This window comes from Plectropomus leopardus, chromosome 5 (assembly GCF_026936395.1).
Source record: "Plectropomus leopardus strain MGB_pleo_1.0 chromosome 5, ASM2693639v1, whole genome shotgun sequence".
NCBI classification, from domain to species: domain Eukaryota; kingdom Metazoa; phylum Chordata; class Actinopteri; order Perciformes; family Serranidae; genus Plectropomus; species Plectropomus leopardus.
In genome coordinates, this window is record NC_142180.1 from 11,912,922 (window position 1) to 11,939,914 (window position 26,993).

Genomic DNA, 26,993 nt, shown 5'->3' on the forward strand with positions numbered 1-26,993 from the left:
ACCTGTTACCAGATGAGCATGCTTGCATAAATACTTTAAGCCGTTTTTTGGGCCCATCCTCTGTGGTTGATGATTTCATCGTAGCTTTTTTAAGCAAAGGATAAAAAAATAAATACACAGAACTACAGAATAAGGAGCAGAATGCAACTACAGAAATACTGCAAGTTTTGATGGTGGCCCTGACTGCTTGATCCTGCTTGTCTTACCTGTCCTTTTAGTAAGGTTTTGACAGATTTAAGCATGTTAGATGCTTAAAAAGCTTCAAGAACACCCTAACATCTGGGCAGTTGGCATCAAAGCAGATATCTTAAAATTAGCCGTCCTTCATTAGGTTTTTGCTTTCTTTGCTGTCAAGTTCTTTTGAGTCCTCAATCTTGTCTCAGGCCTTCTGATTACAGAACTTCAATTCTCCTGAGAAACCATCTAAAGACTCCTTGATCAAGCTCCGCTCAGTGTTTGTAGTGTTGAAGTATTCACAGGTTTCACTGATAGGTTTTCACTAGATACCACTGACTTTCTTCCACATGTGAAACAGCTTGTATGTAAGTGATTATATAACCAGTTCAAATAGTATGGGAGTATTTCTGTTGATTTACTCAGCTTGGCTGGAGTTTAAACCGAGTTTGAGCAATGTTGTCACGTGAAACATATAGACCATGTGTCAAGAAACAGATAGTCTGCCAGGAAACACTGGAAATTTTGGGGATCTGTTGTATTTCTTGTTTAAAGTTGCGGCTTTTGTAAAACATCCCTTGAGGGATATCTTTCTGGAACTGTATATACAGTAACTGACTATATCAGGGCCTAGAACATTCACCCACAAATCAAAAATACATAGTTTTCCTCTAACCGCTTAACATTACAGCTCAGCAGAGACGCCATTAGTGTTTACATCCTGCGCTGTCACTAGCACGAAAATGTTGTCCATAAGTAAAAACACACTTTCTTCTGTGCTCTGATACAGTTACGGTGTTTGGTAAAAACAAACAAAAAAAAACCCTTTCTACTTGAAAGTCTGTTTCTGTTATATTTGAGAGAATGCAGATAATCACTGAAGTCGATATCTGCAACACTTGCCAGCTAACACCAAAACAGTTTAGATAGAAAAAATAGCACTACAGGCAAGAGGAAAACTATTGATTTTTTAAATTTCAAGGTGACTGTCCCTTTAAGAGTTGTGTAAATTTCTTTGAAGTAAAGTATAGAGGCAGTCCTGACATTCTCCATGAGAATCATTTCAGACATGGTCCTTAAAATATCAGCTCTTTATTGAGAGGCAAGTAAGATATGTAACCTTGTGTTTTTGTGAATGTTCATGTATGTTTAATTATTTATGTGTGTGTTCATCCAGGGTTCAGCAGGAAAGAAGGGAGCGAGAGGACTGAGTGGAGCTCCTGGCATTGAAGTGAGTGCAGTATCACGTCACCTGAGCAATATATGCAATCAAAAGTATGTTCCTCTGTGATTTTCTGTGCGATGATGCAGCTTCGCATTGGTTACACAGCTTAGTACCTTCAGCGTCATCATAGTATTGCATGTTTAAAAAATTAGTTACCGCAAAAAAAAAAAGCAAATTGGAAAAAAGCAAATTATGTAACTTAAAAATGCTTTGCTGCTTTCCATCATTTATTGATATAATGCATGGGTGTGTGCCATAAAATGTCAGCGGCAAGAGTATCGCATTTCCTTTAAATGTCTAAATATTTCCGTGTGTAACTGGAAACATTTATTGATCTGTAATTGGATGCTGGCAAAAGCAGAAAGTCTTGGCAAATAGTTTTTGGCTGAGGTCTGCAGGAATGCATCTCTTTTATTTCAGAGGAATAATAAGGGAATATAAACTTGGTATGATAAAAATAGTGATATGGTGCTCATTATAAGTCTGTAAAGGCCCCTCAGGCTGGGGTTGAGTTTGAATGACACTGTCACTGTTTCCAGGGGCCAATGGGTTTACCTGGACTTGTGGGAATGATGGGTTACCCAGGACCTGATGGTCCCCCGGGACTGACTGGCTTACCAGGATTTCCAGGAAAAAAAGGCAGACAGGTAATCAATGACAGTGTCACTGTGTAAAGGAAGTCAGGAGTATGAATGGCTTCTCTTTCTCTTTCCACCCTTTTTTCAGTGAGATGGGTATTATATTTTGTTCTTATCTCACTCCCTTCCTCCAGCAAAAGAGTGAAATACTGTTATATACCTGCAACATATTTTCTTTTCTCTGTACTTGTGAAATAAAGGGTCTTGTCAATGCATGAATATCAGAAGGCACAACAGCAACTAATTCATGAAATTGGAACTGCACACAACTCGGCCTATTTATCTTTTATGCAGAATATATTCAGAAACTCTCTGGAGTTCCCACAATGTCTTTGTTGATAAAACTTAGCCTGCTCAAGGGTAAAGCACTATATAATTCCATCTTTCTTGGTTTAAGTCAGTAGCAGTTGATTTGGATGTCCTTTTAGCTAATCATATATTTGTTAGATATATAAAGGCAGAGTTCATTGAAATATTTTCCCAGTGTTAGTCATGACAGAGATGACAGAGACCACCGAGCTACATGGATTTGACTTTTGTCCAACACCATGGACACAAATGGGTCAAAAGAGTGGCGATGAATCAAACCATGGAACTTTGGCGGTGGGGCTCACATTTGAAAATTATTGAGCTGATTTTGTGGCTGCACACAGGAACCCAGATATATGCTATGTCTGAAAACATTCTTGCCCAGCACCATAAATGTGGGTCACAGAAGGAGTCAGAAGAGTTACTTGCATAACTGAACTTTCGAGAAGACCTATATTGTACTTAGTGCTAAATCTCTACAGCAGACCTGTGGTCTGCATTAGGAGAATTTAAGAAGCCAATGATACGCTCTTCTCTTTTCTTTTCTGCTTGGCCACCCTCATCTTTGTTTTGTATAAAGCTTGCCTTCACAGATTTCTCTGATTTCTCTGGTCTAAATCTTTGTTATACTGATCAAATATAGTCACAACTAATAAAGCAGTGTAAATATTACCTAGTGGACTGGTTGAATAAGTTGTCAGCTGAAAACAATCAGCAGTCCAAACAAACTTAATCCCCTTACTGTTTTTGTTTATAACAGCCTTAAAGTGCTCCAGGAGGCACCATGTAGACCTCACTAACCATCCAGCCATCATGCTAACTGGCGCCACATTGCCCCCTTCGCTTGAGGATTTCATTTGACTGCATCTGTATGCCCAAAGCTTTCCTCCAGCTGCTACCATCAGTAAATTTGAGACTGAGACGCACAGCTGAGATTGACTAATCATTAAATGCCTTGTTTGATTTGATTGGCTTCTTCTGGTTGCGACACAGTGGGTTTATCCAAATAAGTGTGCAGCCAGTGTGGATTGGGATTTCATGCATGAAATGTCTTCGTCCTTTTCAGCCAAAAGTTGGAAAGCCAAGTCCTTTCTGTCTGGCTTTCATTTACGTAATGTTGTTTTGTAAAAGTCTGGTTAGTCTAATTTTGGCCGATGATTTTTTTAAAAAAAAAATTTCATTTGACTGCAATGATGCGGTTTCACCGTGCCGAGTGAGTCCCATAACTCTACGGCTCCTAAATCATATAAAATACCCCGTATAATTTGAAAACAATACACAAGCCATAAATTTAAAACGTAAGCCTGTTTTTATCTAGAGACCTCTTCTTATATGTGTGCTGTTTTTGGAACTTTTATTGAGTCAACAGCCTGCTTCAAAGCTCTTTTACTAAAGCATATGCAGGGCTGTCCTAGCAAGAGAGGTTTGCAGGAAACTCTATTTGACTTTTACACTACGTCCTTCCATAGTAGAAAGATACCAATATCGCTCCCTTCTGCCTCTGCTGGCAGGCTGCAGAGTCCTTGCAGAATAGGCCTTAATCTTTTTTTTTCTCTGTCATTATTCCCATAATGATTGTCAGTTATCTTCTTATTCATCATTTTCCTTATTATCTGATGCTTATTAATTTCTAGTCACATTGCCAGTTGGATATATTCACACAGTGAAAGAGGAAGACTTGTTTTGGAGCATTTTTGCTTCTTTGGACAGTGTGATAGTGAGCAACAAGAAAGAAATGCAGTGGAGGTCATCCTACAAATTGACAAGGTTTTACTCAGGAACCACATGGGTGGTTTTGCTGGAGGCTTCCTGCTTGTTGGGCCCTGTGATGGGAAGATTGGCTTTCTGTAGTTTGTGTCCATCCTCTGCTTTTCCACAAATGGGCCATTCAAGTGACACTTCCATCCCGCTGGAGGGGTCGCGGTAGTGATCTCATTAAGCTGATAGACAGAGGACTTTTTCTTATGCAAGAGCCTCCTAGCACCTGCAGGTTGGGGGTTCACGCAGTAAACCTGGTTCCAGCCTTATCCGCTCTCCTCAAAGTGATCGAGGAGCAGAAGCCATCTGCAAGGCGACGACCCACTCAATCTGTTATTCTAATATCACTCGCTCCCTTCTGCTTCACCACACTGCTGATGGAGCAGGAAACCACTGTGGTCTGTGGTGTGAGAAAACAACTCAGTGACAGGCAGTCAGTTTTACGGGTACACTTAAGGAGCACACTGTCAAGAAATATTATAACCAAGAGAGACCAGCCGACTTCAGCACTGTAGTGTACAGCTATGACTGTGCAATGAATTTTATAAATATGTTTGGTTACACTCTATTGAAATAAACACTGATATATTGAAAAGAATTAATGTAATTAATTTGTCATTTGTCATAAACTGGTGAAATCTTTGCCTGTTGGTGAATTCAAGGACACTCTGACATCAGAAATTTGAGTGTCACCTGTTTAAAAGCAATTCAAATTCAAATTAACTTTGAAGGTACCAGGCGAAGCTTACTTACTTATATATTAATCTAATTTTATTTTTTTTAACGTCAAAGAGAAAGTATTTGATGAATTTGGTGCCGTTTTATTTGTATTTTGTGCAAGGACACTGAGACACACACGCTACTCTACTGTTGCACTGTTTCAAGAAATGTAGCAATGCAGTATCTTCTTAGGGAAGAAGATTAAGAAGAATGCTAACTGTAAAAAAAAAAGAATAATTATATATATATATGTTTTTGTATTGACAAAAACTTTGGTGTACATATAGGGTCAGAGAGGCTTGGTTGGACCAGATGGACCTGCTGGACGTCCAGGTCCCAGGGGAGAGATTGGACTTCCTGGACAACCTGGAGAAATAGGACCCCCTGGTCAGAAGGTGAAAATAATAATAAACCTTGCTGTCTTCTAAGTTTTGGCAGTGTGTCTTGACAGAACAAGAAATCTGTGAAAAAACATTTTCCTCAGTTAAACTAGCTTTTTAAATTCCCGATCTTTGTTGGTTCAGGGAGAACTGGGACTGCCAGGGGACAGAGGAGCTCCAGGAATCAAAGGCATGGAGGGGGCCACAGGTGACCAGGGCAGGACAGGTGACACGGGACCCAAAGGACAACCAGTGAGTATATTAGGCCTGGGAGTAGATGAAAATGTCATGTTATGATTAACCTTGCTAAAATAATTGCAGTTCACAATATTATCCCAGTAATCATCAAAATATGCTGAGAAATTTTAAAATGGTACTAAAACACACTTAACTTACATTTTGTTAGGAAACAATTTTTTTATCGTATTACAGTTAAGACACACATCGTTTTTAGTGAAAGCTATCTTAAAAAGCCAGGCTTTTAAGCTATTTGAAACGGAATCATATCTTTTGAATTTGGTGCGTATGCAGCTTGCAGTATCTCTTCTATTGTTGGTTGCCCAGCAGTCTCTTTGGGTGCTCCTGGACATGATATTTACGATTATCCCAAAAATGGAAATTTAAATAAGACCTGTTCATCTATTATACTATTGATGCTTTTGTGTAACTTTTTGATTCTTAGATTCATACCGTTTTCTTTGTTGGTCATTAAAAAGCCTTATGCACATAGAACATCTTTTTGTATTGTTGAAGTCATAACACTTTAAATTGATACCATCCCGTGGGCTTAGTAAGCTTATATACATTCTTTAATACCACTCTAAATATAGCTTCATTGGTTTAGGTAGACCATCTGTGGTTTAAAAATGGGTGGGTTTAAAAATGTGTGTGTCTGACACTTTTCCACCATGAATAGAGTAACAAATTATCTGGGCGAGACCAGGAATGGAAACATTCCGCCTGGTAAGGCCATGTTATGCAATATCCTCACCCTCCAGAGACCCGAAAAGAGGTGCTCCACTTTACTTATGTAACTCCGCAGAGTAGAAGAAAAAAGAAACAACATTCAATCCCTCGCTCTCCCCTCCCTCCACTGGTTTTCCCCATTGATGCTCGAGGAACAGAGAGCAGACTTGGGCCCATGGGTCAGATTCCTTTACACTTTTCAGTGAATAGAGTTTCTCGGTCAAAGTCTCTGGCCCGAAAGTGGAGCTGTCTAGAGGATGTGGATGACTGGTTGTACAAACATGGTGTCTGCCACCCTGGACGACAGACAGTGCTCAGACACAGAATAGGGTACAGACAGCAAACCTCACAATCTATGTTTCCAAGAGGGAATGTGAATGTGGGCAGCGGCTACTGTAGATCCAGACATAAAGCCTTGTGTGTGTCCCAGTTCCTCTGAGGAAGAGAACAACATTTTTAAATGGCCAATGAACTATGTTTCATTTGTGTCTGCAGCTGTTGGTATAAAATGGGATCTAAAAAACACAATCACTCACACACACTCACACTTAATGTATTCTCTTACTTATGACATGATGTGTTTGTCAAATACACACCACATGTGACAATGACAGTGTGTAGAAAGCAAAGCTTCTGTGTTGCTATGATGTGATTGTCTTTTCTACTTGTAGGGGGAATCAGGAGATCCAGGAATGGTTGGTTTGCAGGGCTTTCCAGGACCGATGGTAAGAGACTTAGAGGTTAACCAACAGTTAAAGTGACAAGATACGGAAGTTAGCATCACCCTGGTTCCCTTGTCAAAAAGCCCATGGGATTTTTTCATTGGATTTTGAATTAATGTAGAAAATAAGCTCTGTGGCAAACAAATGTTTATGATACTGACACATTATGTTTAGCAAGATAATATTCACGAATGAGCACTACTTTCAGGATTTTTGAAACCTGAATGCAGTTATCAGAGGGAAAAAAGCTACCGTAAGGCTATAAGCTGAATACAGTGGTGTCACATAACTTAATGTAACCACCACAACAAACTGTGTTCGGTGTGCCTTGATGGTAATCCGGCGTCTGATTTAGCCACTTATTAGCAACTGCATTTTTTTAAAGATAGAAAAAAGCTTTAAAGTTCATGAGTTGGGTATTTACTGACATATTTTATGTCGGAGAACAAAACATAAAAGTTATTTAAGCTTGTGTTAACCACAGACCCTGTTTCAGGGTTCAAACCAAATAGCCATTCAAAAAACCCATTGACTTTGAGATGAGGGAACTGGGAGTGCTGAATTGCTAACTCATTTCCATTTTTAAGGACTCATTCCTGGGTTACTATATAAGACATAATTTAAAAAAAAACTCCCTGAGTTAGTGTTGTCACAATACTTGAAATTCTAGCTTACATCACAATGTTTTGTGTTCTTTTCTTGATCAGTAGCACAAAAAAACAGAATGACGACAGTAAACATTAACAATAAGACAGTGCAAGTGCAATACTAGTGTAATGGTACTACAGAAAATGATTATTTTAAATGTTTCAAATATTCACAATCAGCATTTATTGATGAAACAATATTTTTTTAACAGCACTTGCTTGACTACATTGCTGCTAATGACACAGACCTCTTTCCTTCAAACAGGGACCAAACGGTGATTTGGGACTGAAAGGCTTCCCTGGCCCAAAAGGCCCAATGGGCACTCTGGTAAGTTTAAGAGAAATAGAAACAGTAGGCACATTACAGTGCTTTCTGTTGGGATTGATCAAATATAGTCACAACTAATAAAGCAGTGTAAATATTACCTAGTGGACCGGCTAAATAAGTTGTCAGCTGAAAACAATCAGCAGCCCAAACAAACTTAATCACCTGACTGTTTTTGTTTATAACAGCATTAAAGTGCTCCAGGAGGCACCATGTAGACCTCACTAACCATCCAGCCATCATGCTAACTGGCGCCAGTGATGGAATAACATTAGAAGAAATACAGTATTCTAAAATATGCAAACAAATCTCTTCACCTCCTCAGTAGAGTACACACACTTTTTGTTATGAACACTAAAGTATGGTGAGATTCACTGTCACCACCTCTTCAGCAGTCACACTCTTGCATGTTAATTCAGACAAATGTGTTTATTCATCTTCAACCCTGCTCTTTGTTTCAGGGATTCACTGGACCTGTAGGACCTGAGGGAATGATGGGCCCAATGGGAAAACCCGTAGGTTTCTCTCTCTTTCTGTGTGTGTGTGTGTGTGTGTGTGTGTGTGTGTGTGTGTATTGAGAATTGTAAATTGAAAAGGCAATCACAAGACAACAATCAGTGGATTCTGTAGAACTGAGAGAGTATACTGACAAGTAATGCAAGATGGTCTTTAACTTCAGTTGAAAAATAATCTACTCACTATCCATGGTCTTATACAATGTGATACAATACTGCATATCGTTTAATGTTGCATATCTTTTCCACAGGGGCCAAGGGGTCCAAAGGGAAGCGGTGGCGAAATGGTAAGATGCGATTGAAACCAGTAACCAAACATTGAAAAGTCTTTCAGACTGAGTATGTGATAATGATTTATATTATGTATGATTACATGCTGAAATAACATGTGATTATATCGTGATTATACCTCACTGAGTAGTCAGACTTGAAAATTCCTCACTGAAAATGCTTTGCTGGGCCAGTTATAATGGCGCCACCTCAGAGCAGATTGCGGGTGTAAAAAAAAAAAAAAAAAGACCTACAGTAGATGACGAAGGCTCTGTTTAAAGATGCCTGAAAGCTAGCTTGGGTTCAGTGGTAGTTTTGTTTATAAGACTATCCTTAAGTGACAGAGCATCGGTATGGCTGAGTCATAGTGAAAGTAGCTGTTTTCAGTGTCTCCCGGAGCTCGCTGTGGGGCCTTACAGTACTCTCAGACCCTCTTGTATAAACACTGTCGAGGAAATGCCTTGTCAAAATGTTAGCATGGCAAACCACAGTGCAACCCGCATATTCGCTTCTATATCCCTGCTCCCACTCCGTAATGTAAACTGTAGTAAGGTTCTCAGTTAAGCCTAAATGCCTCTGCAATTTACACTACCACACACAAACACACTGTGTACACAATGGCCCCCTCATTCTAATACTTACTCAGACACTGATGATGTTAAAAATGTGCATGCTCCCACATGTGTACATAAACTAGCTAAAACCACCAGAGTCCAGCGGCCCTGGGTATGTACTAGAGCCAGTGGGGGCAGTAGGTAACCACTTTGCGTATAGAGAGCATGATAGTCCAATTCCTACTACTGTTCCTCGCAGCAAACAGAGAGAGGTAAAGGGAGAAAATGAATCACAATTCTGCAATTGTATTGCAAAGACCCACTCTGCTCACCTTATGTTAGGTATCCGACACACGTTCTTTTTAAAGCCTTCAGCTGGTATTTGGATTCATGTAGGGTGTAGGAGTATTCAGATCTAGTGCCACAGCAAAGCAGATAGGACGAACAGATCACATTATTGATGCAACTTTTTAGTCATGTTACATTTTTTTACTCACACTTTCAGGGGCCTCAAGGACCACAGGGAAGTCCAGGACCTAGAGTAAGTATTAGCCTCACTATGACATTTCAGTTTTAAACTACACATACTCTATAAATACAACGAGAAAGAGTGCTGACCACAATTGTCGAATTTTTACCGTCACTTATTTTGTCATTTTCTTTTCTTCCCACCCTAGGGACCTCCCGGTGCTCCAGGTCCAACAGTAAGTGCGTCATGTCACTCATATAGACAGAATAAGCTACTGTAGGAGGAAGGAGTTATGTTTTGAGATTCATGTAGAAGACAAAAGGTTTGGACTGTAAAGTTGCTGGTGCTATTGTCCAACCTTTGGGTGATTGATTTAAAAAAAATATATACTTTATTTTTTCATTTAGGTTTTATTATAGATTTCCCATAAGTGACAAACATACAAGAACAACAGTATGACAACACAAGGACAGGGCTATTACACTAATAAGACAAACCAGTGGAAGTACAGGAAAGGGAAAGGGTTTATTCATTTTATGAATGTGGCTCCATTCAACACAAGGTGTGACCATAGGAACACAGACACGCAGATGATTTTACAGCAACACATGCTGTGCTCCAACACATAAACGTACTATTTTGTTTTAAAAATAAACATTGCAGTTATAGAAAAGATGGATGAGACCATGTTATGCATCCCAGAATGACCTCGTTATAATAAAAAGAGTGGAGGGCTTTTTTTTTCTTACATTTGACTGAACTCTGTGCCCTCATCCTGTTGTCCTTAACCTCAGTTTAGCTATAGACTAACTTTTGTTCCTAAAACTGTAGCTTTGTGACTGTCAAAGCTTCAATAGACTTTTCCCCGAAACAGAGAAAAGACAGCAGAACAAAGCCAGGATATGACAGAGCCAGGAGAAGCATTTTTTTGTCGTGTGTGTTTTCTAAACTACAGATGAGCCAACAAATCATCCATGTCAGCGATAAGATGAGCAGGAAAAACGCTTTTGTTCAGCAGCATTGGCGGTGGAGCTCAATGATCAGCCTTTTCTGGCACCGTTATAGAAACCCTCCTCACATGTCTTATCCGTCATAACTTGAGGATAAAGTGTGGCTTTTGGCTATCTCGCTGACCTTTTCCTGCTCCAACATTCTAAGAACTTGGAAAAACAATGATATCAAATGGCGATTTTGTTGACACACATCATGTGATAACTGTAGTGTTGAGGGGAATGTGCTATTCTTCCCCCCACTGAAGTCAGGAATGCCAGGCTTTATTGATGCAAGACTTATTTTACTGCCTGTCTCTGGTATTAAAGTGTATTCATATTGCTTTTGAGTTTTCTCTGTAAACCGGATGTGTATTGAAACCGCCATGTTTTGATAACCAATTAAAAAGCCTACGGATTAAAATCTCTCGGTTAAATAATGAAAAGGGCACAAAATCTGTTATGTTTTCATTAAGTTGTTTAATATGTTGATTCTGAACCCACAGAGGCAGATATATGCTGACTCAGCCCTCTACGGTTTATCTGACTCCAACGCTGCCCTCAGGACAGAGGTAAGACACCCATACATGCAGTCAGTGGACGGGGTGAATGTGTGTGTTGTTGCAGGGATGGCACATATGTTTGCAGATGGACAGACTAATAATTACGTTCCTTGCAATTTCTATTTTTTGCTGGTTTTGTAATGAGAATGAGAACGATTTTGAAGTTTAACCATTGTTTTTCTTTACCAGAGTTTCCAGAACACAGAGATAAGTCTGCCAGACCAAAATACGGAGATACTTAAGACTTTGCGTTACCTGAGCAGTGTGATTGAGAGCATCAAAAAGCCTCTGGGCACGAGGGAGAACCCGGCTCGTGTCTGTAAAGATCTGCTTGACTGTCATCGCAAGCTCAGGGATGGTAAGCTTGTCAGATTTTAGGCATATGTGGATGTTTGCATATAAACCTTTGTAAAATACTTGTTTGGCTCTCCCTGTATCACTCTGTTTGAATTGGGGACTTTCAGGTTGGTTCTGGATCGATCCAAACTTGGGCTGCACGTCTGATGCCTTTAAGGTCTTCTGCAACTTTACTGCAGGAGGGCAGACCTGTTTACATCCAGTGGCCTCGAATAAGGTAATACTTAAATGATGAAAATATGAATATATTAAAGTCCTAGGTGAAATAAAGGTCTGTTTGAGCCCTTTATTGTAGCTTAAATACAGGGTTCCCATTGGTCTTTAAAAGGTCTTAAAAGGCATTAAATTCCTTAATCTAAAAATAAGGCCTGAACCGTTATTAAATTGACCTCAATTAATCTTTCAGAATTCTTAAAATGCTCAGACATGTTTTTTTTCTGATGATGCATAATACAATCTAAAAAATAATTGGTAACATGTATTTTTTGTTAAATGATTAAATGAAGTTAAATGAAGAACAATTAGTGGAATCCCACATGCATATTGAGAAACACAAAATTGCCCAGAAAACTGTCCAGAATTGCTAGAATTTCTCACTTCTGTTGGTAAACCAAATAGCTACTGTTCTGTTAACGTAATATGTAGATTGCCTTCCACGTGTCACCCTCTGCAAGAGTTGTGTTTTTAACATTTGACGTACATAATCTAACTTTTTAAATGGACAAAAAAAAGTCAGGTTTTATGTTTCAATAAACATTTGGGCAAAATAAAAATGTCATTCTTCAATTTTGGTAATTAGAAAATTGGTCTTAAACTTAGTTCCAAGTGGCATTAAAGAAAGTCTTAAATCTACCTTGGCTTAAGCTGAGGGAACCCTGTAAATATGTAGGAATCATGGTTGTTGTCCTTTGTTTTTGATGGATAAGTATGTGCTTTGCTATTCCCATTTCCATCCATGTCAGTTGATTATTCAAACTTTTCCAAATTGTCCTACACCACAACGGAGCACAAATTTAAACTCAATGAGAACCTTAAACCGCAGCAGTCCTCTGTATTGTCCGCTGCTTTGACGATGTATCACAGCTTTACAACCATCTGAATTGTAAATCTTTATGCGATTGTGGCTACGCTGGCAGACTGATCACACAGCTGTTTCTGCTCTCCGTCACAGATGGTGTTTGGTGTAGGGAAAGTCCAAATGAAGTTTCTCCATTTACTGAGCACTGAAGCCAGTCACAGCATCACGTTCCACTGCCGAAATGATCCTCCCTACGACACCACAGACAGCTTCAGCTCTACCAGATCCTTCTCGCAAGAGAACACCACACTACGGTTTCGTGGCTGGAACAAACAGATGTTTGAGAAAGACACACTACTTGAACCACATGTGCTACAAGACGAGTGCAAGGTAACGTGCAGGACAGAGAACTGAAATTAATCAGAACTGATCGATTCGATTTGTGAATCACTTGTATGATTCTATTTTTCTCTCCTCCAGATCCAAGATGGCAGCTGGCACCAGTCACGTTTCTTCTTCCATACTCAGGACAGTCGTCAGCTACCTATTGTTGACATACAGGAGTCTCCCACATTGCAGCCCAATAGTCAGCGGCATATAGAAATCAGTCCAGTCTGCTTCCTCTGACACCAACATCACTGTCCTGTAGCCTATTCACATGAACCTCTAAAATGCAAGGCTGTTACAACAAAATGGCTGCCTACCAAAGAGCGAGCGTCCCTGTGAGTTTGTTGTGTTTGTTGGACACCGTCAATGGGACGTGTCAGAGCAACAAAGTCCCCATGTCCAATCAAAGTCAGACCTACACGGAAGAACTCAATCTCTGCGGAACATCCAGACCAAGAAGGCCAAAGGAGAACAGTGTATACCAATATTTATCAATTATTGTATAAAATATGTTTGTTGATCATTGTTAATCAAACGGTGCTTAGGCTGGCTGTACATGGATCCATATCACTCCCTGATCACAGGGCAGGGTCTCACTGAGCAGCAGCCTATCCAAACCCCAAAACTTACACCTCCCTCTCACCCCCAAACACACCCAGACCATCCTGCCGGAGGCCTAACCCGAAGGAGCGTGCCAGGCCGCATTGGAGCACTGTCTAACGGTTTTTTTAATGAGTGCAATAGCATGTGGATAATGTGTGACTGCTTTAAATATTTCATTTTTCCAATCAAAGGCTATATTTTACATTGTTTTCATGATATTTTTGTCTTCGGTCCTGCCCAGTCGGACCTGTACATCTTGACAGATGGTGCTCTACCTCTACCTGCTCATTTGCTTTCTAGAATAGTTGCTAATGTCAAGTTGGTCTTTTTTTTTTTTTTTTTTTTGCCTTTGTGTTGTATGTACCGGTTACATCAAGATTTGTTATGTTGTCTAAGTACTTATGTTGATTTGGTCATTTCTAATTTATGAACCATTTTTTTTGATACACTACATATTTTTGTAGCTTTTCCTTCTATGTGGTAGGTTCTTCAGGGGAAACCTATCATTGGTGCTGCAACAAAGAATGAGTCATCAGTGAGTTTTTACATTTCCTGTGTATATATTGACAGCATACTGTGTGTTTATTTATATCCTTTTTGTTTTTATTTTTGTTCACATTACTGTACCACAGTAAGTTATACTCTCAGAGAACTGTTTGGTCAACCACAGCTCAGTCTAAAGAAGTATTTATGTTTGAAAGGTGTGTTTGTGTGTTCACACCTGCAACTGTATGTTCATCATACTTTTCTTTTAGTTCATTCAGTGGTGATTTGGTGGACTGGCAGCTACAATAGGCCAGAGTCAGAATACACAGAAAACACAGTCATTATATTAAGTTATGTTACTTTGAACAAAGTGTAATTATATAAAGTCTGTGCAGGATAAAGATGGATGCAAATGTGTAAATAATAAATACATTGACAAAAAAATAAATGGAGCATTTTATCCACAAACGGTACTGTACTTTTTTTAAACGGTCACACATGGTCAAACTCATAAAATATGTTGCGATCAATTTACTCTCGAATGTCAACCACAATATGGGCTCAACTAGGCATTACACAGACTTTGTATTAGGGAGCAGGCAAGGTAACATCCATTTAATGCCCAATCCATATGATTTAGACTTTTGCAGTCTCACATACAGCTCTTCCTGGTAATGTCTAGATCATTTTGGGTTTGCAGTGAAAGGGGTGAAATACTTAGTATTATGACTACCTGTAGTTTCCTGTTGACAAATGTATCTAAGCTTATGGTTGTGTGGTGCCGCCTTCAGTTGTGTGTATGATTATCATCTGGGTGAATAGTGTTGCTCTAATAATTCTGAAATAAAAGTTTACAAAGAGAGTGAAAAATAGTCTGGATTCTCATAAAAGTAACACTGAAGACCAGATTCCAGAAGAGCATTTTGGATATATTCAGCCGTATGGCCCAAATTGAGGAAAAAATGGTCTTAGTCTGCAAAATGCACATGGTGATGTGAAACATTTTTAATCTTATAAAGAAAAGTTCAAGCAGTGCGCACATCCAAAAGTAATAAAAACTAGGTGCTGGACCAAGCAAAAATAGATATGAAAGAATAATAAACTTCGCACACAGTTTAGGTATGTTTTATGTGTTTGTGTTTCCAATGTCTGGCAAGTAGTAGTTAGGTCTACATGTGATTTAATCACAAAACACATGTACTTTTATCCAGTCGGGATTACCGAGAAAAGGAAATGTAATTAAATTACAGTCACTAATCAAAATGTTTGTTATTACAAAGGTTCAACCAAATGTATTCTTTGGGTAAAAAGTTAATATATAGTACATAAAATGAGTTATGTTGCTTTGCATCTTTTCAAAATGTAGGAATTCCTTCTACCTCTTCAGCTTTATTGCCCAGTTAAAAACATTTATCAGCAAAGTAACCAGAAAGTAATCAAATGTAATATGTTGGGTGACTTTAAAGGAGTTAGATTACTTTAAAGAAAGTAATTACTTACACTACTTATTACATTTTTCACAGGGTAACTAGTTAGCTGTGACCACTTCCATTTCAAAACTAACCTTCCTAACTATGGATGCTGCTCATGTGCCAATCTCTTAAGCACAGTTTCCTATTTAAACTGCAACATGTTATGGTTTCAGCTGTACCTCAGTGTCAACCCTTTGAAACCTCAGACAATTGTCCAAAGTATTTAAACCTTTGAACATTGAGCAAATTGGATTTGTTTATTTAAAAAACATGGGGATAAGAAAACAAGAAACTTGGTAAAAGAAAAAAAAAAAAAAGGTTCTACAAATTTCACTAAATTTTTAGGTTTAGAATTTAAAAAAAAAAAAAAAGCCAGGGAAAACTGTTTAGGGGAAAAAAGAAAAAAAAGGCTAGGGGAAACTATTTATGATTATCATAACTGCATTTTTAAAAGTATGTTACAGAATTATTATAATTGTTCAGTGGTTTTTACATCTCATTAACTTTTTTTTGGAGGGGGGGTATTTTTAAACTATTTTTCAGGGAATCCTCTCTTCTAAAAACTTATTTTCAGGTGATTTCTTAGTACTTTAATTTCTTGCAAACTTTTGAATATTTTTTTAAATTTATTGTATTGCCATCTTCTTATGTTTTGAAGCCAGTTTGCTTGGGTTTCAAAGGGTTAAACTGCTGATTGAACATGGTGTGTGTACATGCTCACTTTCTCTCTCACATGCATGCAGCTTCAAGAAACGCTAATGTCAGTCTGCTAGTACTCCCAAAGTAAACCCATCCTGAGTAAGCATACATAAACATTGGTGAGGACTAGACTTGCAAATAAACACCCCTCTCTCTCTACTTTTGTACAGATCACAGACTGTCTAAACTCACAGCTATTGGAGGGTAATACAAACAATCTGCAGCTGCATGAGAATTTAGTTAACTGTCCTAAAAGCCCTGCATTTTCTATGCTTAACTTTTGGTGTGAATATTTCCTGATAGTACCATATTCTCCCCATCATCATCATCATCATCATCATCATCAGGTCAGTGCTATTTGTGCTCTAGGTGCGTTTCCTCTGACTGGAGGACGCTGCAGTTCTCCTCCACTAACACCGGGAGGCGCCAAAGAGCGGCTCTCCAACCGGAACTCAGCTCCACGTGCTGTCTGCTGCACCGGCGGAAGAGGGTGTGTGTTTGTTTTGATGCCGCCGGGTTGTGTCCAACGTGCGGCTATAGCTCTCCTGTCATGTGCGCTTTATTAGTACCAGCAACAGACATAATGTTAACGGAAGAGAGCCAAGTGGAAAACAGCGGTACGGAAGAAGAGCAGAAAGGGACCAAAAGGAAGATTTCTCTCTCCAAGTGAGTGTTTGAACAAAACAGCGAGTCACGAGCGACCTGCTAACTTAGCTTGCTAACTTAGCTCATAAGCTCACGTTAGCTTTAATGTGTCGCTTGAGTCCTGTTCTAAGCTTTTTAGTATTTATAAAGATATTAAAAGACGTAAATATTACTTAAAGGAAATAAGAAAACACAGGAAGCGTTATGTGCTGAATAGCTAACGTTAGCCACAAAGTCAGCACGTTTGCAAGTTAGCTACATCAGATAACAAACTCATTAGTACTCACTGCTGGCATTTCTTTTTTTTTTTTTTTTTTAATCTTTTCATGTCTTTGCCGTATTATTTATTGTTTATCTGATTTATGTCGCACAAAATATGTTTTTTTGGTGCAAAGGTTTTAATGTTTATCTGGAAGTTGCATTGCAGTCATAGTTTAGTTTATTTTAGTTTATTTTTTTACACGATTAAAAGGTGTATAGAATCCAGTTGAATAAAAGAAAGAAAGAAAGAAAAAAATGTGTCAAAAGAGATCAACTTGTAAGCAACAAACAATAACAAATGCGAATAAATAACAAACAAAAAACCCCCGAAATTAACACTTTACAGTAAAATGCAACAAAAGAAAAATGACAACAAAGAGCAACAAAAGTTACCATTGAGTCAACATGAATCCAACAAAAACAAAGAATTACAGAGAAAACAATTCAGAGTGTACAGGGAAAAAGGAGATATTTATAAATATGTACACACATCCAAAAATGTTTGAACATCATGAATGAAATGTAATGATAATTTGGCCATGTTTTGTTTTGTGAAACAGAAGGTGAAGCTGATCGACCTGTCTAGAATTATATGAATGAATCTGTGAATTAAATATAAAGAAATTGCTAAAGGATGATGGAATAAAAGATAATAAAAACATGTATTTACAGATAAACAGAGGATGAAGGAGTTGCCAATTTACAAACTGTTACTGCAGCAAATAAAGATTATGAAGATTAAGTCATGTGCATTGTTTATTGCAGTTTTTTTGTCCGTTATTCATTCTGTCCCAGGTTGTTTTGATCTTAACTGTAAGACTGCTCACAGCTTGTGTTCACCTTGCTCACATTTCATCTGTCCCGCAGTTGTGGCGTGTGTGGATCAGAGGAGGCGAAGTACAGATGTCCTGGCTGTCTTTCCCACTCCTGCAGGTGAGAAGAAACAAGTAATATTTTACTGGCAATTCAAACCCCAGGAGGTCTCTAAATAAATCCGAGGGGTCACAATATAATTACACAGATATGCAAGACATAAAGATATCTCAGTTACTCAAATTTTTGTTTAGTTTGTGTGAAAAAACCAACAAGCCTTCACAAGTAGACATTGCAAAAGAAAGCGTGAGACCTGCCGCCATGCAGAATTTAATTAGCTTATTAAGTTTCTGTATTCAAGTTCATATGTTGCACTTTTTTTCTCAAGTGCATGTGTTTATGCCCATATTTAAAGATGATAAAGTAATCAAACAGCAGATGAAGGAGAAAGGGACAAAACAGTGTCAAATCATAAAAAAATCTACTGCACCAGTTCCTCTTGATATGTAGACTGAGGCTACCAATACTCTCTATAATGTACTCAAAACCCTAATATTAAAATTAGCACACCAGGTGTCCCTGGAGCCTTTCCACTGTTGCAATATTGATTATTTCTATTAGTAAAAGGCACCATGTAAAACTTTTTAAGAGTACACTACTAGCAGGAGTTGCTGTAAAGTGAGATTTACATAAAAGAAAGACTTTGGCCAGTTCAAGGCCTCTTTTAAAGCACATGCTCTGGTTTGGGCTGAAATGATCTCCCACAGTGACATCTCCTTGTGAGCCTGAAGTGATGTAACAGATAAGTTTAGATGAGTGTGGAAAGAGCACAGGAATGTGATGTGGCATATACAGTATTTCAAAGAGCATATGTGTTTGTGTTGGATAGTTTGCTGTTGTTAGTGGCTGTAAAGCTTAGCTACAGGGTTGGCCATTTTTTTGTAATTTAGTCAAAGCGGAGACAGGTATCACAATTGTCTTAAATTGCATATTCACGATAAAACTTGTATTGGTTCCTCTTTTTTAATGCCTGTTCATTGTTTTTCTTTTCTCAGACAGGACAGATTGAAAATAAATTATACAGAAATGTGAGGAGTTCACACATACTCAACAAAAACAACGTAATATGAAATATGCAGCACAAATCTTAAGTAAAACACAGGGTTGCTGTACATGTTTATCATTGACACCACACTTAACCTGGTAACACTGTAACAGCAGTATAAAGTTGGGATGATTGTTACTGCCTTGTAACTACATAATTAATAAAGGGTTGCCAAATTATTAAATTTGTAAACAGAGCCTCGTAGTTCAAGGTGCTGCGTAACATCTCTTATAAATATGCCACAGGTAGGAAGTTGAGCCTGTTTCCAATTCAGTAAAATTAATCTTTGTGCTAAAAGGGTTAAAAACCTTGCAGCAATTGAAAAGTCCTTTCAGAGAGTCAGTACCCCAAATACAGCAAGCAGTGGATCAGGTTCTACCGTGTGCCCCGAAATATCAGACAGAGTTTTACATGTGAAGTCCCAGAAAGTAGAAAAACATGAACCCTACTAAGCATGGGATGCTCCACAAGAGTTTGTATTGCTTCCTTTTGACCATGACCTAAAATAATTTAGCAATTGTGAGCATGATTACAGGCAGATTTTCCCCTGAATCATTAACCCTTTACCATATCATCAGAGGAAAACTTTGTTTTTCTGTTTATATGTTAAAATTGCGTTGGGATCACATGAATAAGATGAGTTCTATTTGTGAGTTGATTGTGCCTTGTCTGTTTCTGCAATGAGATCCTATTATTTTACGCAGCAAGCTATAATCCATATATATATATATATATATATATTATCACCAATAAAGAAATAGCTCTGCTTTGTCTTATAAAAATACAATAATCACTAAAGAATTACGGAACTCATAGTTACACAGGATCTCATTTATCTTTGCGTGCAGCTCCCTAATATTTGTGCTGCGTGTTTTTGCTTTTACTGCCTGAACTTCCCTTTGATTCATGGCCAGCAACAGCATGCTGCAGGTAATGGCAGTGGTTTGCGGCCTATTCCTCGAATTCTGTGGATGCTGGCATTTACAACTTAACCTTCAAGCACTTAATGGCACATTGAAGGTCATACCTGAAAATTTCATTAAGATTTATCAAAGGGCACCAGGGGATGTCCTTTCCTGAGCTCTTGTGGTTGCCTGTTGTTTTGGGCATCATTCAGCATTCCTTTGACATAGTTTCTGGGGATATGGTCTTTAGTCTGACCCCGGCCAAATACCTGTCTCTCGGCAAAATGGGACTTCCATGCTTGAATTAAATCCAATGATTTTTATGTGTTTTTGTTAGTGAGGTTTTTGAGAAAGCAAATTACAAGCAATTCTTAATATTAGCTTTAGTAATGTTGAGGCATCTCCTTTAAACGTGCAGATGGTGCTGGAAATACAGTATTCTTTACATCCTTCAGTAAGAGGGCAGCACGGGGAGTTTTGGACACAGTGCTTGACATTCTTACACCAGCAGTTGGGTTCAGTTGAAAATGTTAAATCTGCGGTTGATGGGCTGCTTTTATGCACTCTGAAAATGTCCTTGTTTCAGTGTTACCTGTAGGTGCCTTTTTCCTATAGCTATTTTGCGATTGTTGGTTTATGTTTGGAATTTCTTTGTTTCTCTTCAGTCTGTTCACTGTGAGCATAATATAACCAAACTAGCTATTATACTAGCTGTCAGGGGCTAATGAGATGCTAATCCAACATTTTAAATATTTGCAGGCTAACTGTTATTCATAATCGTCTTGGACATCCTGTGTGCATAAACGACAGTGCGATTACTTTGACAGCTATACTTTTGTGAATTTAGTTTTCGTGTTACCAATTCATTGTTAGAATACCTTTACTCTTACTTTTGTAATGGTCGTGCACCCTTTTGTGATTAGTCATCACTGTTATTGAAATAATTGTTAGATTCTGCTTTCACAGTTTCAATATTGCTTCTAGTAAAAACCTTTTAAAGAGCAGATGAGTTTCGGTTGGTTTTGGAAAGGAGATGGAGCACAAATACTTCTTTTTTAGCTTGTTTTTTCTGGGTCTTTTTCTCCGAGCACACATATATTAAAAATCTTTCTGGAATGTTGATTACCACTTTATATAATCTAGTTGTGTTTTTCCAACTGCTTCACTGGTTTTTTGTGTGAGTTTGTCAGAGGTATGCTAGTGTTTGATATTTGTCGGTCTCAGTTCAGCAGACCAGCAGTCCTCAGATAATATTTTGTTGCATTTAGTCTTCTGTATCTCTTTGTCAGGTTTTCTTGTTGTTGTGCTTTGGTGCGGCTGTCTGAACAAACAGAAATGCAGCCAAACCAAATTCCTTTTAATAATTGAAGCGTTACCTAACAAACTCTGTTTGTGTATATTTTCCAGCTTGCCATGTGTGAAGAAACACAAAGAAGATTCGGGATGCAGTGGCGTGAGAAATAAAACAGCCTTTGTGACCCTCTCGCATTTTGATGAAATGGCACTTCTCAGTGGTGAGGATCTTTTTTTATTTGTCCCATGACCGAAAAACTGAAAACAGCTAGAAAACTTATAGTATTGTTTACTTCAAAGCATTTTTGGCAGCCACTGTTAAATTTTAAAACAGATATCGTCAGACTTTCAACTAACCAGCTAGCTGATGAGGATATGATTTTTGTCATGGCTGGCAGCAGACGTGTGTTTCTTTAGCGAGGTAATATCTGATACACAGTTTATTTCATAGTCTTTTATACATGAGCAGTATTATGAAAATAAATGCTACTCATTTACTTTTTTATCATGTTTCCTATTTGTCCTTAACCTGCACTGTAGACTACAGGCTTCTGGAGGACACAGGACGATTTGCGGACGGTGCCTCCAGAGACAGCCTCATTCGGTCTCCACGTTCCACTTTAAAGGTACATCCTTGATTTCCAAATTAAGCTCTGATACATGCCAAATGTTGAGTATTTTATCACAAAGGTTCGCTTTTGAGTTTGTTTGGTTTGGTTCCACGTAGTTTATTTTGCGCATGCTGACGAACGCAATATTGTCACACTGTCCGACTAGCACGATTAATGATACTTTGAACAATCACTCCTAATAAATGTCCAGGAAGTTGTGTGCTTCCTTCCTCTGTCTCTGTGCAGCTGTTATCTAGAATCCACTTTTTAGAGACCTTGAGCTCTTTTGCATTAAAGATTATTTGGTCATGATAAGTTTTCCTAATATGAAATAAAAAAAATGTATGAAATATAAAGTATGATTATAATGTGTTTTGGAGTAAAAGTGAAAGATTTGTACCCTTTACAGATAAATACTAGCCCCGTATGTCAAGCCATTATCTTCACTGAGACAAATATGTGGCTGTCTTTAATTTTTTTTGTAACACAGTATTTTATTTAAATTTTGATAAAGGAATGTAAACAGAAAATAACACATGACAGTAGATTTTTTTAATTTAAACTTTTAAATGATTAAAAATCTCTTTCTCAAGAGTGTCCTGGCCAAGACAGGCAGCAACATAAGTTTTAGATGGACAACATAGAACAAATAAATGCAAAATCAAAAAATGCAAAGTAAGCAATATAAAACTCAAAAAAACACAAAAAGGAGACAAGAGAGGACTAAAAGTATGTTAATATATGCTTTGAGAACCATAAAAACTAGAAAGATAGACATGAGCAGGTAACAGACCTTAAGGTATGGAGGGAAAAAAAACCTGCATAAGCATAAAAATTAGCAGTGTTACATGTAGGCATACACATTATTGAGGAGATGTTAGAGCTTGAATAGATTGCACATGTCAGGGAGCACGCTGTTAATTCAGAGCAGCAAAATACCCAGGAGAGAGCCGTAGACATTCACAGAGGCAGGATGCCAGTCTATAGCGCAATTCACCCCCTACAGAGATTGTCTTCAGTTTGGCTCCTTTTCACAAACAACCTGAAAATACATGATGTGGAGATGCCTTTGTTATGATTTACAATCATAAAAAAATCCCATGTATAGCAAAATGTGTATATTCCATTGATGCATTGTTATATTAGATTAGATATCTAATGCATGACTCTTGAAATCCAACCGGTGAAAACAATAATATTGAAAACCTGACCTTGCTGAGCTTTACAGCATCATCTAAATGTTTTTTTTTTCTCTTTGTGCTTTTATTGCTTCACTTGTATAATTTGCAGCTGTGGTTGCGCAGCGCTCACTGCTGCTGCTCCAAACCACAGACATTCATTTATATAAGACTGTGAGTCCCTGCCAGCTTTCACCTGTACAGCATGACAACATGATATCTGATAGCTTGGAGTAATGCATGTTCTTTTATGGGCTTTTTCGCAGCAGTGGCTGCCTCAGCGGTTTCAAATCAATCAAAAATAATGAGCCTTATTCTCAGTGAGAGATAAAGGCCTGGCACATGATAGGCCTTGGGATTTGGTTTTCCTCCAGAACACTGCACGTGCCATAATCTGTTAGTAGCCTTGTATAGCCATACCTTTTCATAAATCTCTTTTATTGTCTCTCGCTCTTCGCCAGTCTCAAGTCATGAAGGAGCTACATGGGTTCCAGAAAGGAAACGTTTGTCCTTCAAATTTCAGATAAGACCACAGTAAGAGGAAGTTCAAGTCACCGTTGGTTTGATTGTTGATTGAAGTTGCACAGACGGATTTTTTTAATGCAGAACAGATGTTTGGTATTGAGACCTATTTGTTCTTAGAGAGGATGCCCCCCCCCGACTTTTCCTCTGAGCTGAAATGTCAGTCTGTCTGTGGCCCCAACAAATCAGTTAAAGACTAAAAATACAAGATTCCTGTTACATCCTGTTTGACCAAACTGTTTTTTAGAGTATGCTACTGTGAGATCTTAAATGAAGGTCTGAGGGGATCTGTTTGTTTTATGTATATTGATGTTTTTTCAGCCTTTATAAAAATAATAAAGCCTTAATGCTGTACAATTTTGTACTTTTTTTGTTTTCCAGGCAAAGAGGCTGGCAGCCAGTGCCAGAAAGATGAATATCACATTAAGGTTCCTCCCCATCACTTTCAGTAAAAGCAGAGAAAACTCCACTGTCTACTTCACAAAGTAAGAATGAAATAACTCAAATGCAGATAATATGTTTTGAATATTGTTTCTTGTTATGTCCTTAGCTATAATATAACCCTTTAAAACATGACTTGACATTAGTTTTCTTGTTCTGTGCTCACATGCCTTTCACAGTTTATTCAAACATGGGGGAAAAAAGGCAATGAGCAATTTGGCAAGAATTGTCCTGCAAATTGCAGGACAATAATGAAAGTTGACCTGAAAATGACCTGAAAATCTTCACAAAACTAGGGGAAGATGTCCAGAAAACTATATTCGTGTGTGTGTGTGTGTGTGTGTGCGTGTGTGTGTGTGTGTGTGTGTGTGTGTGTGTGTATATATATATGTATATGTGTATGTAGGCGTCAGTAAGAATGTAGCTACACTGGTGACACAGCTTTCCAACACAGAAGCGAGAGAAACTGATGTTTATCATTTTGCTCAAACTCCTCCTTTGTACCAAACAAGCTCCTCCATCGTACTCTGTTGGTAGCAGTTTTCTGCAGATAGTTTTCTGCTCAGCACTTCCATGACTTTGGATTTGATGTTGTCTTTGTGTGTTGTGTTAAGAATGACGCAAAAGACACTGAAGTGAGAGAGTTCAGAGCGTTCAGACTAATACAATCTGATCAGTCTGATTGGAATGTCACTTCAAACCACCTCCAAATGTGGTTTGGACTCTATTTGCAAAAATCATATTTCATGTGGTTTCTTCACTGAACAGACTTCCTTTGATATATCTGGATACAATCTGGATATCCCAAAAATGAACTTGGGCTTGCAATCTGAACAAGGCGAAAGTGACACAGGCACATTACTTCCTTTAGGCTGTAAAGCAGTGTGTGGCTCATCCTCTTTGGTGCATAAAATGCTATGCTAATAACATAAATATCCCTAGTATATCCCTAGTAATTGTTAAAAAAAGAGAATACAACTCTGTTATCACTATGTTGAAAAAATCCTGACCAAAATTGAATACATGGATAATTATTTTTTTCTTAACATATCCTTTCCACGTGCTGCAGGATCATAGAACAGACAGTACACAAACATACTGTCTCACAAACACAAGTAGGAGTAATACAGCTTCCATTTTGTGCCACTTAAAGTCTTACCCAAACATTTTGTGACTGTTTGCTGCGCTCAGTCACAGTCAAAGGCAACATTCATTGTCTGGTGAAGTTAAGCCCAGCTTAATGTGGAGCAAAATGAGCCTCTGATTAGTGATGTTTCTCTTTACCACAGGATGGCACTCTTGTTAAGCCCTAACAGCAGTAGTATCTCATGGGGACTCTTTTCAGGTTATCTCATGGCAGTGTGGTGCATGATGATGAAAGGCTGTGGACATCTACTCGTGTCCTTGTGAGTGATATTTTACCTGAGGCGGTAGAGGTGTTATCGATATTAGCACACCAGTCTCTGAACTGAAACTAATATATGTTGAGGTTTACTATTGATTTCACGACAATATAATGTTGTGCTGGAGGAGACTGTTTCCAGATGGTCATTATTCTGTGACAACTTGTCAGGTGGTAGATGGTAACCTTGTCAGATCTGTTCAGTTTCAGGATATTAACAGCTTCCAATAAGCACACAGACACCCACATGCACTCATCTTTCTGAGGATCAATGGCACTGAATTCTGTGCTGTAGACAAACCGTCAACGGGCAGCTGCAGTGCATCGCCTCCACAGCATGACCGCACGTGTTTTACTGTAATATGTAAAAATATAATTCACACTATTGTCATACATCCATTGACTTTTGAAGACGTGTTTTTTAACGTGCATTTAATTTTAGTTAAAAGTTCATTTGACAGGGACCATTGTAAATTGCAAACAAAATTTTCACAATAAAATTTTACGGGGGTTTAGAGGCATGTAGAGGTGATGATTGAAGATACAGTCAGCTGAAACTTCTCCCGGTTAGACTTCCTTCGGCGTTCATTGTGCAAGAGGTTTATATCGAGAGCTGAATTAACCACAAAGGTTTTCTCCTCTCCAAAACAAACAAATTAGGTGATTAAAACCGCTGAAAACAGTGAATAAAGCAGTATCATGTTACAAATCAGCGTTTCTTCTATGTTTGGCACATTGCAGAGACACTTTGAGCCCAGCACCTGCTAATGTGTGCTCACCTTTTTACTCTGATAGCATCCAGACCTTCAAGGGATTTTTACCAGGAGCCAAATTATCTGCAGTGGTCTCGTCCTCTCCAAAACAAACACACTAGGTGAATAAAACCAGTAAAAACACTGAATAAAGTTTTCCATTAAAATATCTTGTTTCAGAGAGGCTGCAAACTACACAGAGAAAAAAAAAACTTCTATTCCAATTTCTACCAATGCATTTCCCCACATCCTACACCCTGGACCCTAAAAGTAAAACTGTATTTTATCATTATTATGTCTATCATCAGTAAGTCTCTTCAAGCTCAGATATCCTGACACCAAAGGTCAAAAGGACTGAAGTAATAGCACTCTCTGTACCAAATGTACGGTTAGACTACTTGCAAATTAGTTTTCAGAGAAGCTTGGCAGCGAGAAGATCAGTGCCCAGCTGTTTCTTAGCAGTTGACCTCATCTGAAATTTGTCAGGAGCTAGTTTCATCGTTATTGAAATGTGTGATATTTTCACAAGTGGTATTTTAACATGTTACCTCGTGTTGTAGCTGGACAGCCCTGGTGTTGTTGACGAAGTCAGTAATTATGGTCACAAAAAAAGTGAACAATCTTCCAATATGCATTGCCTCGTGATGCAAACTTTACTGAGAAATTAATAAAAAATTAACAGAAGAAGACTCCCTGTGGCCAAGAAACTATCCCAAATGATTCATTTTAATGATTATTTTATCATTTAAATCACATTTAACACACACAATGACATACAGCACCTCCAACAAGGCTGGTTTTGTTATTTAACTGTTCCCC

General features: G+C 38.3%; 2 protein-coding genes across 2 annotated transcripts in view; both read left to right on the forward strand.

Moving 5' to 3' along the window:
* The window catches only part of col24a1 (collagen type XXIV alpha 1), a 100,108-nt gene extending 85,565 nt beyond the window's left edge, over positions 1 to 14,543 (forward strand). Inside the window, exons 46-60 of the mRNA XM_042484141.2 lie at positions 1,352 to 1,405; positions 1,939 to 2,046; positions 5,112 to 5,219; positions 5,349 to 5,456; positions 6,842 to 6,895; positions 7,805 to 7,867; positions 8,326 to 8,379; positions 8,631 to 8,666; positions 9,709 to 9,744; positions 9,881 to 9,907; positions 11,168 to 11,233; positions 11,414 to 11,582; positions 11,689 to 11,798; positions 12,753 to 12,989; positions 13,080 to 14,543. Of these exons, the coding sequence (XP_042340075.2) occupies positions 1,352 to 1,405; positions 1,939 to 2,046; positions 5,112 to 5,219; positions 5,349 to 5,456; positions 6,842 to 6,895; positions 7,805 to 7,867; positions 8,326 to 8,379; positions 8,631 to 8,666; positions 9,709 to 9,744; positions 9,881 to 9,907; positions 11,168 to 11,233; positions 11,414 to 11,582; positions 11,689 to 11,798; positions 12,753 to 12,989; positions 13,080 to 13,226 (1,377 nt within the window). The 3' untranslated portion in view covers positions 13,227 to 14,543. The remainder of the gene's footprint in view (positions 1 to 1,351; positions 1,406 to 1,938; positions 2,047 to 5,111; positions 5,220 to 5,348; positions 5,457 to 6,841; positions 6,896 to 7,804; positions 7,868 to 8,325; positions 8,380 to 8,630; positions 8,667 to 9,708; positions 9,745 to 9,880; positions 9,908 to 11,167; positions 11,234 to 11,413; positions 11,583 to 11,688; positions 11,799 to 12,752; positions 12,990 to 13,079) is intronic.
* Positions 14,544 to 16,723: 2,180 nt separating this feature from the next.
* The window catches only part of znhit6 (zinc finger HIT-type containing 6), a 38,848-nt gene continuing 28,578 nt past the window's right edge, over positions 16,724 to 26,993 (forward strand). Inside the window, exons 1-5 of the mRNA XM_042484234.2 lie at positions 16,724 to 16,912; positions 18,020 to 18,085; positions 21,383 to 21,489; positions 21,809 to 21,894; positions 23,961 to 24,064. Of these exons, the coding sequence (XP_042340168.2) occupies positions 16,797 to 16,912; positions 18,020 to 18,085; positions 21,383 to 21,489; positions 21,809 to 21,894; positions 23,961 to 24,064 (479 nt within the window). The 5' untranslated portion in view covers positions 16,724 to 16,796. The remainder of the gene's footprint in view (positions 16,913 to 18,019; positions 18,086 to 21,382; positions 21,490 to 21,808; positions 21,895 to 23,960; positions 24,065 to 26,993) is intronic.